The sequence below is a fragment of the Hermetia illucens genome, chromosome 4 (assembly GCF_905115235.1).
Source record: "Hermetia illucens chromosome 4, iHerIll2.2.curated.20191125, whole genome shotgun sequence".
NCBI lineage: Eukaryota > Metazoa > Arthropoda > Insecta > Diptera > Stratiomyidae > Hermetia > Hermetia illucens.
In genome coordinates, this window is record NC_051852.1 from 162,813,819 (window position 1) to 162,829,056 (window position 15,238).

A 15,238-nucleotide genomic window follows, 5' to 3' on the forward strand; every position below is an offset into this window, starting at 1 on the left:
ACACTCCGAGCATTTCTTTTGCTTGAAGTCATCGCATCAACTATCTTTCGAATTTCACCTGAAGTAAATCGATTTCAATCCTGCAAAGTGACATTCTTACTTCAGGAATCGTGCATTCTTGTAATGCACCACTATCTACTACTTTCAATTTGAAGATTGAATCATCCATAAGTCATTTGTTTTTTTAATAAGAAAGATATCGCAAATTATTGTTATTGCTGTTTCTGAATTTAACAAAAAAAAACTAACGGAAGAACTTGTAATAAGTGGTTCCAGAAATATGCTTTTTCTTCTGAATAAAAAGTACGCTATTCCTTTACTGTGTAAAATTCAGTCTTTGACTGTCGGCTATTAACCTACTCAACATATCACCTTTAATTAATTTGCAAAGCCGATCAAAGGTAAATGGGCATATCAACCCGCCTTCACATCTTAACCATTCTTCAAGTTTTGTGGAAGCCTTTAAGGACATTTATTAATACCGACCTTCTAAGAAAATTGAAGAGTCGGATTAATTCCTTAAAATATCTCTTTATGTATTTGCCTATATTTAGCTACAACTACAAATTGGAAAAGGCTCCACCTTTTAAAACTGGAAAAGGCCACGACTATGAACTGTCACTATCGACTTTAAAAGAAGGAAAATTAAATTTTGAGCCTCCAATTATAAATTCCAATTATATAGAGTGCGAAGATATAAGGTCTATAAATAAGTTCTGTGGGTTTTCACAATAGATGGCGTAGCTTATTTTTTATTCCATTGATCCACATTTCCAAACATTCATCGGAAAGCTACTGTCAATAGGCACAAACGTCAGTATCAATTATTTAATTGAAGTGTAAACAACAATACTTTTTTCATCAACGAAAATGCCCAATTTTGTACCAAATAATGTATTTTTGCGGGGAGTTCTACTTCATTATTTCAATATGAAGAAAAAAACAACCGAAAGTCATCGCATTTTGATGGAAGTTTATGGTGACGATGCTCTATCTGAACGAACGTGTCAGAGGTGGTTTGGACGGTTTAAAAGTGGCAATTTTGACTTGGAAGACGAAGAGTGCGCCGGACGGCCAACAATTTTTGAAGATGAAGAATTAGAGGCATCGCTCGACCAAGATCCATCGCAAATGCAGGAAGAACTTGGAAAAACACTTGGAGTCACTCAGCAAGCCATTTCCCACCGTTTAAAAGCAATGGGAATGATCCGAAAGGTCGGAAATTGGGTTCCGTATGAACTGAAGCCAAGGGACGTCAAACGCGGTTTTTTCACGTGCGAACAACTGCTCCAATGACAAGAAAGGAAGGGTTTTCTGCATCGAATAGTTACTGGCGATGAATAATCCCAAGCGTCGAGCAACGCGTGGATACTCCGGCCATGTCTCATCATCGACGGCCAAAGCGAATATTCATGGTGAGAAGATCATGCTGTGTATATGGTGGGACCAGCTGGGTGTGGTATACTATGAGCTGCTAAAACCGAACGAAACAGTCACGGGCAAACTCTCCCGACGTCAAATGATGCATTTGAGCCGCGAACTCAAGAAAAAACGGCCGCAATACCAGCAAAGGCATGATAAAGTTATTTTGCAACATGACAATGCTCGTCCACATGTTGCACAGCCCGTTAAAACATATCTAGAAACGTTGAAATGGGAAGTCCTACCCCACCCGCCGTACTCTCCAGACATTGCTCCTTCTGATTACTATTTGTTCCGGTCGATGCAGCATGGCCTGGCTGACCAGCACTTCTCCAATTACGACGAACTCAAAAAATGGCTCAATGAGTGGATAGCGGCCAAGCCGACCAATTTTTGGCGCGATGGTATCTATGAATTGCCTGAAAGATGGAAGAAAGTTGTGGCTAGCGATGGGCAATACTTTGAACAATGAATGTATGAATTGTATGAATTTTTCACAATAAAGCTTCAAATTTAAAAAAACCGGCAGAACTGATTTGTAGGCCTTATACTTTATAGAAAAGTATAACTAATGTAATTTATTTTAAAATAGATTTTTCATTTCCTATCCATTTGCGTAGATAACTTGTATTTGATGGGAAAGTACATAGTGCTACGTAAAAGGACTACCCTCACTTCGCCAATTTTACACAATTTCAAACATAATTATTTAACTGCAAAAAGGAACTTCGTTTGAAGATTTATAATAGCGGACATTTTTAAACCCATCTTAGTAGTAAGATTTTTAGCTCAGAACAGGCTTCTTCCGAATCTGCCTCAATATTCTGCAACGACGAATCACCCTCTATAACATCCTAAAACGTCGTGCGTCAAAATATTATATCTAAGGGTGTGGTTGCCACTAGGCATATACCGTCTGCCGCGTTAAGCAGTGCCTCTTCAACAGTGGTTTCTTTTGGGACATCGGATCATTGAGCTTCCAGTGATGGGTCACCTACTCATGCAGCTACTAATATCCGCATACCTGATCTGCCAGTGACACTGAACAAGGATGCCTCAGCAGTACCTTACTTAAATCACATTTCAACTTGCACTGTACCAAAAGCGCAGAAGTCTTCAAAGGAAAAGTTGGTGACAGATTATCCTGCTTTTATTGTACGTCACGCAAGATTCACATTTACGTATCGTTACACCTCCCAATCAATTGTTTGTCTCGAGGTTTGCCTTCGACACCTTCATCCTGAACTATATTAAAGATAAACTAGGATACCATACCATTTGATTGTACCAAGTTAATGATGCACAACAATCCTGGCCGAATCATAGCATCCTTCAAAATTACCTACGGTGGTGGGGCAGTGTTTTACTGTTTCTATTACTCCCATCATATCCTCAAGTAATTACCCTAATTTCTCCTCCAGAAAGTGTCCCGTTTGTAATATCATGTATCCACCTTCCTTGTTCGTGTCCAACCTATAATATCGACGAATTTCTCGATGTACTTCCGGATGTCGTCTTAGTCAAATATCCTGGTTTACCTTTTATCCTCTGTGATGATTTCCATTTTCCTTCCATTAAATGTCGAGATTCTCCCCGAGATTCTCACTAAAAACCTCTCCCCCGACATCCATTTATTATCTTGATGATCGCCTTTAGCTATGATTGCCTCTTACAAGGACCTAGGTGCGACTTTTGACGAGCTCCGATTTAATTTTCATTATGTCGATGTTATCATCCGCTCTTCCAAAATGTCATAATCCTTCGTTCCTCATATCAATTTATGGATATCCTCATCATCATCGTGGCACGATAGCTGAACGTAGAGCCCTGGCCGCCTGGGTCGTCGTCTTCCAATTATCTCGATCACGTGACCGCGTCCTCCAACCATGGAAGTCCAGTACCTGCTCGCCGTCCTTATGTTGTATATTATACTCTCTCACCATGCTCTCGGTCTTCCTCGTTGTCTCGGACGAGGAGCTTCGTGCTTCTGTTCACATGCTACGATTTCATTATAGAAAGGACCGAAAAGAAAGTCATTGGCGTCATTTGACAGGCCTCTACGCTGACATGTAAAGCTATCTACGAATCCAATCTTTAGGTACTCTACGTTGATGCTCGAATGAGCTGGTATCCTACTTGATTGCATCATTCTTTTCGTTTTATCCTCTTTGATGCGGAGTCCAACTTCTTTCACACCAGTGTCAAAAGTATGCAAAAATTCCTCTGCGTCAATCAGTTTCCGGGACATGTTGTTGATGTCATCTGCGTACGCTAGCAATTGGGTCGACGTAATGAGTAGCATCCATTGCTCCGATATCGTATTCGAGTGCTAGGTTGAAGAGTCTTGGCGCCAGTCCATTGCCCTGATTCGAACCAATACGTGTTTCAAAAGGATCAGTCAACCTGTTCTAGATCCTGGCCTGCGAGATAGAGTCAGGTGATAGTCATCTTCGTCGGTCGTACTAGTTTAGGTGGTATACCAAATTGCAGCATTATGTTGTACAGTAGTCCACGATCTATATTGTCATATGCCAATTTGAGGTCGACAAAAAGATTTGGTACACGTCAAAGGTATATTCCCAGCTCTTTTCAGGATTAGTTTAACGGTAAAAAAGCTGGTCGGTTGTGGAGCGACTCGGCCTTAAACCGCCTTAGTATTCGCCAGTGAGTCGTTCGGTGTGTGGTCTTATACTATTCTCCGGAATTTTCGTCAGTATTTTATAGGACGAACAGATTAGTGATATGCCTGTGTAGTATTCCCAACGCGATCTACCTCACCTCTACCTAATTTAACTTCTCTTGAAAGTTATTTCTGGTCTCTGGGTAGGTAGGTAGGGAGGTATCAATCGACACTCCGATGAGCCCAATTAGCGTTGTGTTGGTCCATTTTGTTGCCACGGTCTTAGGAGCCGTGACTGCTATTATAAGAGTAGGGAGGCACGCTCAGATCTTCAGAGCCAACCCGTAGCTTTCACGAAGGAAAACAGTTTCCCACCCTGCAGCAAGAAATCTCTCTGAGGTCCCCCAAACCATGGTTTACCCAGTATCCATAACCTTACTTTAGCTAGAGTTATGCAATCGCAGAGGAAGTAGCCGGCAATTTAGCCTCTTCTCCGCAGTTTCGAGAATGCGAATTATAGGGTATGCCAATCCTATGGACCCATGCCCCTTCGTAATCGTGTACGTATTTGCACGCGTCTAGCGCAGGAGCTCTCGTGACCGGGTTTTGTTATAAGCGGGCCAAATACTCCTTGACTTGGCACGGGTGGTAAGTCTTCGTAATCTAAGGGCCGTGGTTGCTAAGAAGTGCGAGTAGATTCCGCCCATGACAGTCACCAGGGAGACACCGACTGTACCCGTCGAAGAAATGCCAAGAACAGAGCCCCGCCTGATAAATCCGTCCCAAGGAGGGTGACCTTGACCGTGCAGTTAAGACTTTTCAGTGCATTTCTGCACTGTCTCATCAGCCTGAAGGTTGTTGTCGCCGAGTACTAGGCCTTAATCACCACTTGGCTGTCGGTCAGAATGGATATGTTACGCTTTGGGCTCAGACCATGTTCCAACTATCGACAGACTTTCAGTATCGCCAGTAGTACCGCTTAGGATACACTGACAAAACTAGGGAGACCATACGACTTGGATACACAGTGTGTATTCGAGAAAACCTCCACACCAACTCCACACACCACCTTCGACCCGTCGTTGAGAAGTACTGAGTCATAGCCTCGCAACAGGCTGCCGATCTTCCACTCTGCCCTGGTTGGCAAGTCCAAAGCAAAATTTCTCGTGAAGTTCAGCTTGCGCGGGCATAGTTCGTGGGGAATACCAAGATTTCCCGAGATACTTCGTCTGGGATGTTACTATGGCCGTAAGGCTTCACTGTCCAGTATCCGGACTGAGGTAGTCTGACGACACTACACGATACAACGTATTTAATGTGGAGGCCTAAGAGGAGGAGCTACAGGAGTAAATTGAGAGCATCTGCCGAGCAGAGCTGCCGGGCCTTAGTAGCACCTGCATACGGGGTTCTTTGAATCCTGTTAACTTTTGTTCTATTGTCCTTTTTGCTCAGATCCTTTCATCATGCAATGGAGTCGTACTTTAGGATTCGAAGCATTGCAGCGGTGTTCATCCAGAGAACCATCCTCGGCGAAGAGCCAATTTTTTTGCAAAAGTTCTCTTGCAGGCATAGAAGGCTATACAGGTCTTCTTAACTTTCAGTTCAATGTTCAATCTGCAATCTAATTTTGGATCCATGATTACACCCACATACTTTACATTGGAGTAAAAAACCAATCTTTGTTTATTCAGCCGTGGTAGGCCGTGGTGAATGGCGTCAGTTCCGTTTTTGTTGGGTTTATGCCGAGTCCGCATCTTGCGACCCACAGACAACGTTTCTTCCGTGATATCGCTTATAATGAAGAAAAACATTCCTGACACTAATATCACCAAGTCGCCGGCATACGCCACTACCTACACCCCGCTCCTGTCCAATATTCGCAAAATTTCGTCCATCACTATTAGCCACCGCTCAGCAACCCTGGGGCGTGCCTCTGTTCACTGCTCTGGTCAATTGCTTGCCTGCCAGATCCGACTAGACTATCCTGGTACTTAGCATGAATATGATCTAATCCGTAAGATACCCCTCCAGTTCAGAATGGTCAAGATTTCCTTGGTGGCGTTGGTACTAACGTTGTTGAATGCTCCCTCTATATCCAACAAGGTGTTATCTCCATAATCGCCACTAAGTGTTTGTGCAGGACGCGCCCTAAGGTCTTCAACACGGAAAAGGCGGACTTGTGCGCGCTTTCCAAGACTGGGGTACGTATCCCATCCTGTTTATAGTTCAGCCGATCTTATTCTCGATAATTACCGATTTGATAGTCTCGCACGGCCGGGGTGGCCGCAAACCCACCAATCAAAACTCTGACTCACAGTTCTCCTTGCTGGCAGAAAAGTGCGTCTGAACCAGCAGCTCCTTGGTTTCACCAGAATATTCCGTCCGGGAGTCTTCTGACTTTTTAAGAAAAGATGGGCTCCTATGTTCCTCAGACAAAATCTTACTGAGTCTTCCTGATTCGCTGGTGCTTTCGATGTTCTGACAATAGTTCAACCAAGGCTGCCTCTTGGCGCCGCCTTGTACTTCTTCAGGTCGTCCTTGTATCGCTGGCAATATTTATGCTTGTAGAAGATGTTGAAGATTTTCCTGGTCAGCTTCCTTAGGCTGGAGAAATCTTCCTCACACCACGGTGGCAGTGCTGTAACGTGGAATCCACGGACCACTTGAGACGAATCAAAGCAGGGGAGGGATCCCGTATGTTGCCATCCACCAGCGCCACACGTAAATGGCTCATGGGCACTTCACTGAAGGGTTTTGCATTTAGTGGCTCGTTGGCTGGCTGTTTCTGTTTACTTTTGTCCAGAGGTTGATTTGCATCCGAACTCTTGCCCACTCTGCTCCTCTTGTGTTTCTGTTCGACCTCGTCTTGAGATCGATTGCATTTGAGAGCGGTGGTCTTTGCCTTCTGCTCGTCTGCAGGCGTTTCCTGTTATATTCCTCAACAATCGCCTGGCATTTAGCGAGATCCCTTTTATCCCGCTTGTCAGCAGTACCGGCCTCCTTATTCTTGGCAATCTGGCTGAGAATATGCATGATTTTTTGGTGCTGGCTCTTGAGCAGGACACCAGTGGACCTTCGCTTCTTAGATGGTCTTCCGTGACCGACGTTCTTTTCGGTCTTACCAGCAGCTCGTCCTCCGATGAGGCGCCTGCCATCACCGCCTCTTCTTCTATCGTCGGTTCGTTTGTTTTTTTGATAATTGAGTCCATGTCTTGTCCCGGGAGTAGTCCGGAAAGTATATCCACCTTGGTTACCCCGGCCACGAGTAAGAATCTTATTTAAAAGTACCCAAGGTATTCAGAGTTTGCATATTAAAGACCAAGCCTCCCGCTGGCCATGCAGCCCTCGGCGTATGCTGTTCCACCTGGGCTTGGGGTCTTATTAGCAATTTTTCCAGTGCAGGGAGGGCGATCTCTGGGCTCCCATCAGATCCACCTGCCCCTATCCATGACCAGAAGATAAGCAGATCCTCGTCAGTTGGAAGAGCCTAGTCTCGTCCCGGCCCTACACACTCTTGGCCCATCCGAAGACTGTTTCCAGTGGCCGCCGCGAAGAGGTCGTGTGAGGTAGACAGTGGGTCAAAGAGTTATTGATGAGGTGAAGTTAAGCAAAGAGATTTTGGAGAGAACATTTTGTGGCCGTAATGTTCCAGATATCGTGGAAAAAGATACTGGTGAACGGAATTTTGGTTTCAAACATCATTTTTGTCATTATCGTTTCATTATTTGTCATTCGTTTTATAAACTCGTAACTGGAATAGGATCCTACCCTTTGAAAAAGTACTACTCAACTACTCGAACATACATATGTTATATAGATTCAGAGTGTTATTCAACGGTTTCTATTTTAAAACTCCGTCCATCCATTTTTAATGTAAAAAATTGAAAAAGTTTTCTTTCTTTCCAAAAATAATTCTCAGGAATAAGTCAAGAATTTCTTGTGTTTCTTTTTGTATATTAAACAAAGCAACATTCCATTGATGTTCATTAGGTCATTTGTCCATTCCACTCAGAAGAAGAACTACTCCCCCTAAGAAACGGAAAATTATTGTACTTTCCGAGGGACAGAAGTTTCCTTGGAAAAGGAGGTTCCGCTCATTATGCTCTTTGGGAACTCATCAAACTTTCTCAAATAATTAGCGCAGACAACAAAACTTCTTCTTATCATTGTTATTATTGCCCCAGTGAAAATCCATAGACTCAGGCGAGGGGTGGCTAGAAAAAGAGGCGTACGCTGTCCAACAGCTTGTCGACGAGTTTCAAAATAGTCCTGGCAGGTATTTTTATTTGCAATCTGCTATTCGTTCCGTTTTCCTCAGCTGCTCTTCTCTTCACTTTCTGCTCATTATGCAATCGTATTTATAGAAAAAAATGTTTGAAAAATATTTTTCATAATTCGAGATGAATTTTGGTGGAGAAGTGTGAGGGGTGAATCAGCTGAAAAGTATTAATAGGCGGAGAGAATTAACAATCATTGTTTATTGAAAAAAGTTGATTTGAATATAAAAATGTGGGATATTCTTTGTCGTTTCACATGTGGAAATTGGGGGTTTATTTTGTCCGGGGTGCGTTTTTTTTCAATCAAAGTAATTGCATCCAATTCAAATGTGTTCTCAGAGCAGACGAGCTAAGTCCTAAATACGACATTAATATATCTTACATATGTAGATGATGGAATGGGCGCAAACAAGGCATCCATTAGTGCACATTGAATGATACCAGAAACAGAAAACTATGGAATTCAATCTGAATCCTTCAATCCTTTAACTGGGGAATTGAAGTTAGAATCTTTCACCTGAATCCAATTGACACAATAGTATCTGTTAACATTAAAAACTGTAAATATAAACTGGTAACCATACCTGGCCTATTAACTGCTTAAAGCAAAACAAAAAAGTTGGGAAACCGGAAGCTAGACGCTTCAGGTATGAAAGGTTTTGTGTATCTTATAAAGAGATTTGAGATTTGAGCGTGCATTTGTCCGATTAGTATGCAGCACGTAATATATGCATATATCCACTTTCGTGTGACGGACAGACAAACAGACGGAGTTGTCAGATCTCTCACCAGGCGCGTCCCTTTGTGCGAATAAGGGAGTGCTTGGCGGATGCGAAGGAATATGCATATGTGCGTGCATGGGTATGTTTATGCACAAGTCCTGGTAGGTGGGAGAAAAACATCCCCCCCCCCTTCCGTGGACAAAAATGGCTATGGTAAAGACACCCAGAACAAGAAACTAATATGGCAGAAGAAAGGAGAGAAAAAGTGACGGTGCAGCGACTGGGGACCCCAGTTCCGACGGCTTTTGGGAGTGGGCAAGCAGGTTCCCGGCCGCCGATATCGCTCGACTTCAGTGCCTTGGTGGGGGATTACTTGGACCCCGTTGCATAAAATCCTACAAGTAGCCTGGAGAAAGAGGTATTTAAAAACGAACAATTTTTTCGTATTCTCATAGGACGCGAAAAGGCAAAAAGACCTCTCACCGGCACATAGGAAAGCAAGCAAAGTTACCAAAATCGTGGAAACTGCGGCGCCGGCTCCAATCGACCTTAAAGAGGTAAAGCCCCAAAAAGGAACCAAGCAAGCATGGATCAAGTTTGGCGGAAAGAAAAATAATAAAGGAAGATTACGACCCGAATTAATTATCATCTCCAAAATAGGTGATATGACTTATGCCGACATCCTCAGGACAGTCAAATCCCATCCTGAGCTGATGGACCTTGGTAAAAACGTCAGCCGAATCAGACGCTCTTAAAAAGGAGATTTAATGCTGGAGCTGAAGAAGTCTCCGGGCAAAACGATTGAAAATTTCCTCAGCAAGGTGGAGAAGGCCTTAGGAGAAGAAGCGCAAGTACGAGCGAAAAAGCAGGAGATTGTTATACAATGTAAGAACATTGATGAAATTATGACCAAGGAGGATATCCGCGACGCCTTAGAAAAGCACCACCAAAAGGACCACTTGGCTTACAAGATTCCGCAGTCAGGGGACTGAAGAAGGCATACGGAGGCGCGCAAACGGAAACTATAAGCTTACCGGCTGAAGCAGTGTTCAAACTACTGGTGGCTGGTCGGTGACCATGACAGGTCAAAAAGTTGAAGAAAATGTGGAGGAGAAGGCCATATATTCAGGGAGTGCAAGGCTGAGCCTGAATGTATGGTTTGCAAGGATAAAAACGGCGTCGACAGTCGCACGTTGTGTTTAGGATAGCCTTCAATGCAATAAAGAAATCAGGTTACAACCCAGCGCAAGACCTTCTCTTCCGGACCATCTATGAGAAGGAAGTCGAAGCTGCCATAATCAGCGAGCGAGAGAAGTTGGATTCGTCAGTGCAAAAATAGCTGGTATCTGCATATATAGTTGCTACGCTTCACCAAGCGCGACGATATCAGAATACGAAGGAATGCTAGGTATGCTAGCCTCGGATCCAAGAAGTTAAAACCCCAAGATCATAGCTGGTGATTTCAACGCGTGGGCCGTAGATTGGGGCGCACCACGAACACCAGGGGTCGTATCCTGCTCAGTGAGCATTATACTCACAGCAACCACCAGGCAATTTTCCTCAAGGCCGAATATGGGCCATGCTGCGATGTGCGTTCCCGCACCAGGGATGGTCCTTGAAAAAGTTTGAAGAGGATGCATTCATAGAGATGCTATTGGGAGGCCAAAATCCCGATGTTGCGGCTACATAAAAGATAGAGCAAATGATGGGATGCATAACAAGAGCGTGCGACGCTGCTATGCGGCGAGTCTTTGCAAAAGGAATGAAGTGATCGAGGAGTAACGGGATGCGTGTTTTCGAGCTAGAAGGATTTGCCAACGATGTAGAGGAAGACCGGACTTTAACGAGAAACGGCAAGTATATGTGAAACTTCGAGGTAGGCTTAAGCAGGCTATACGGACCAGCAAGCGAGAGCAAGGAACTTTGTCCAGAGGCAGACCAAATCCCCTGGGGAACAGATGAGAGGGCGAACACCACAACTGACCTGCCCGCATCTTCTGATCGATATAGTGATGGCGCTCTCTCTGACCAAGGTGGTGACGTTGGACATCAAAATTCCTCTAGTTGGGAGTGGATAAAAAGTTCACTGGCAAAAACGGGTGTTCCTAGTTATTTGACGAAGTTCCTCGACAGTTATCTTTCGGAGAGGACACTTTGGTTCGATACGGATGAGGGATCCAAGCAGTGCACCGTCACCCCGTGAGTACCATAGGGCTCAGAGTCCTCCCCTGTGGAACGTAATATACAATGGGGTCCTTGTCCTTCTCGTGCCAAAGGAGACCACGATAATCGGTTTCGCAGATGATCAAGCTGTGGTTGTCGTCGCAAAACAACTTAAAGACGTTGAAGTGTACGCTAACGAAACCATTAGCGCCATAAAAGTGTGGCTAGAGATGGTTCTGCGTGACTTTGTGGAACAAAAGACGAAGGCGGCCTTGATTACCAACCGTAGGAAGAGGAATACGGTTAATATTCGTGTTGGTGATCACATCATCACTTCAAAACCGGTTATCAAATACCTAGGGGTGATGATTGACACTAAAATCAATTTCAAGGGGCACCTGGACTATGCCTGTGAGAAAGCGTGGGAGAGTAATCGGAGGATGGTAAATTTGACTCACCGCTTAGTGGCGCTAAGGGTGTGCAGCGCCTTCAGAACAATATCAGGCAACGCAGTGTGTGCTATTGCGGGAATGATCCCGATAGACATTCTGGCAAGTGAGACACGCTGCCTGTGCGAGAAAAGGAAAATGAATCCTCCTGAAAAGGATGCAGAATAACGAAAGGCGGCAAGAAAAGACGCTGGAGAAGTGGCAGCAACGATGGGATGTCTCGCAGGGGGGTCGCTGGACCCACATTTTGATTTCCCGTATTGAAGAGTGGATCCAGCGACGACACGCCGAGATTAACTACCATCTGATGCAATTCCTGTGAGGACATGGTGGGTACGGGAAGTATCTGCACCAATTGAAGCTGGATGATTCTCCTTTTTGTCCTGAATGTGGTTGCACATCTGAGGACCCGGAGCATGTTATGTTCCACTGTCCACGATTTTTCCCAGGGACAAGGAGTCTGGAAGATGAAAACCTGAAAACCAACCTAAGCCCGCAGAACATCGTCGAGGAAACCTCAATCAAAAGTGTACAGGAGGAATTTGGAAAAGCGTAGCGCGCAAGGAGGACGCGAAGAACGGAAGGCTTGCGCGCTTAAAGCGTAGTCCACCCCACGAAGTAATGCTTTACGGCGGTTCAACGGGGAAGGAAGAAGGAGGAAGTGGGGGTGTTTTAGTGGGTGAGAATCCCACACGCTGCTGCAATCTGGCGCGGCAGTGTCTTTGTAAGATTTCTACCTCCATCCATAAAAAAAGACAGACAGGCTGACGGACAGACAGACTGATAGACAGATAGACAGTAAACCGGTTTTAATAAGGTTTTGTTTTACACGAAACCTTAAAAAGAAGAGATGAGGGAAATTTATAAGGTAAGCCGCGGAATATGTGGAAAAATGTATATTGGTTAGACTAAAAGGCTAGTGATTCGAGATTCGAGGAATACATAAGAGAGTACGTCAAACGAAAAAGCCACGATCCTCGAAACATCCAAACAAAAAGATACCGTAACGACGGACAATATGGAAATTAAAAAGCGAGTGTGGAAAGCACACCTTTTGGATGCAGGAGAAAGCATATGCATCATGAAAGAAGGGAGGCAGGTAATCACGGTCAAGGAAACTGTGCAACGAGCTTGATAGAAAAGGTATGCAGCAGTTAATAAAAAAAAGTAGGGGAAAAAACGGGAAGGATGGGAAAAATGGAAAACAATTATAGAGTAATTAGTAGAGTTAAAAGTTACCGTATAAATAAGGGTTGTTTAAGACAGATCAATTAATTAGGTATTAGTACTGATGAAGGAGGCACGTGGTCCCCCAAAACAATCGTATCCTTAAGGAAAATAAAAAAATTTACAGAATAAGGAAACAAAACCTAGTTCTTTTCTTAATACTTCTATCCTAGTTTCTTGCCCAAGACCGCTTATCACCAAGCGATTCTTAACGCCTACTTGCCTAGGTCCAAAACCAAAGACTCCCGTGAAGTTGTGTGGTCTACTTAGATCGGTCACGCCTTTGAGACAGTCAAACAGTAGCTCGTCGATGCAATGCTAGTGGCATTTCCTCCGCCAGATGCACACCTAGCTGTGTTCGTTGATATCTCAGAGGCAGCGGTAGGTGCTGCTTCTCAACAACGGGTGAATCACATCTGGCAAGTATTTAAAGCAATACGCGATCATGCTCTTGAAGATAACAGGACGACGAACCGGTTAGTTACTGCCCATGAACAAGGACGTAAACTCTTGGATCAGACAGTGCATCGCGTGCCAGAAGTGGAAGGTCAACAAGCACGTATGAAAGGAAGTAGGCGTGTTCCTTAGATCAACCAAGCGCTTCCACACCATCCATCTCGATATCATGGGCCCTTTGCGATAATTGCAGGGATTCAAGTGTTAACTCACAATCACAGATTTACGCGGTGGCCTGAAGCAATGCCTCTGTCTGACATTACTGCACAATTATGTGCCGAGGCCCACTATCGAGAGTGGATTCTGCGCTTTGGCGTTCCAGCCGTTATCATTACGAACCAGGGAATGCAATTTGAATCTACTCTTTTAGCGGAGTTAAGAAAGCTCCTGGGCTTCAAATGACATAAGCCTACTGCATGCCATTCGCGGTCCAATGATATGCTGGAACGTTGGCACCGGACACTGAAGGCCGCCTCAATGGATCGCGACGGTCCGTCGTGGTCGCAGTCATTGCCTTTCGACCAGCTTTGAGGAGATGGTGTGCGGGGAAAATCTGCGCCTCCCCATCGACCCCGTGCTGGAGATAAGAAAAGGGGTAAAGCGACTCTGGTATGTTGCGTCTGCTCAGAAACGTGGTTTCGAAGCTGCAATCGACTCCACAATCGACACGCGACAGAGGAGGTCAACACCCCTAGGGATCTCGAGATGTGTACACAGCTCCTCATTAGCGTGGATCCTTCTTGGAGGCTGCTGCAGCCACCATACGAGGGCCCGTTTAGAGTTCTGGAGCGAGACGAGCCCTTCTTCAAGCTCGACGTCCTAGGCGAACTCAAGAGGGTCTGCTTGACGAGGCTCAAAGCGTTCGATGAGCCCATGCTCGCCCACGAAGCGTCAGATTCGCACACCCCATTGGCGGGATCACATGGTTGGGTTGCTCCGTTGCACCCGAGTTCAGCTTGGGTCGGAGTGATGTGGCGGCACGTCAAGGTGCGAATTTGAAAGCCAGTATGAATTCTCCTCTGCCACCACATTGAATGCCTTGGAAACAGCTGACGGCCTGACAGGAGACTGGGGTGACACAAGAATGACATTTTTGTCACAAAGACACTCTAATGTTGTCTGCCGGCCAGCGAAGAGCCATTCTTTCAAAAGGCCCAAAAGAGAACGGATTGTAATGAATTTAACATTTTGGTAATCTTAGAGACATCTGTGATAGTTTTACGGAGAATTGTGCAATAAAGTGTATGGTCGACGAAGAAAACGGTTCTCCAAAAATGTATCTGGACCGAAAAAAAATTCATCTCAACACATTTTTGTCACCGCGATGAGCTACATTTTTTCTCATGAATATTCATACATCAAGAAAATTATGTTGATGAAAGATCCAAGATATTTGTAACCTTGATTTGACATACATATTGCCTGTAAGCTATGATTTCATCATGATGTGCTAACTAATCCTCCAACTTGGATATATTTACAGCGAAGAGCATCACGACGAGCATCGTTACGTCGGGGATCCGTTTCCGTGCTTCCACAGAAATCACATGAGATCCCATGGGACATCCTTGAGCGTCTGCTGATGCCCTTGTTATTTTGTCATGCAGCCGCAATTATCATCTCAACAGCCCTACACATTTTCGACATTTCATCCGCCAGCACGTTCGCTATATTTGTCTGGTTCGCCCTGTCAACAGTTGGAGCGGTTTTGTTCTACCATTTCGTTAAGGTAAGTCCTGTTTTACACACATTCATACTATGCTCATATGTGATCCCACTCGTCTATTCGGCACTCTTGGACGTACGAGGATGGCTGATTTGATTAAATAAATGAAAAGAAAGTGGAAAAGATAGATAAATGTAAAATTAAACTCATCCAGGATACCATACCTACCGAACGCG

General features: G+C 44.6%; 1 protein-coding gene across 5 annotated transcripts in view; it reads left to right on the top strand.

The window, feature by feature from the left end:
* Positions 1-15,238, top strand: part of LOC119655295 (D-beta-hydroxybutyrate dehydrogenase, mitochondrial) — a 122,622-nt gene that overhangs the window by 26,913 nt on the left and 80,471 nt on the right. For all 5 annotated transcript variants that reach the window (XM_038061115.1, XM_038061116.1, XM_038061117.1 and 2 more), the window contains exon 2: positions 14,820-15,065. In XM_038061115.1, the coding sequence (XP_037917043.1) occupies positions 14,820-15,065 (246 nt within the window). The remainder of the gene's footprint in view (positions 1-14,819; positions 15,066-15,238) is intronic.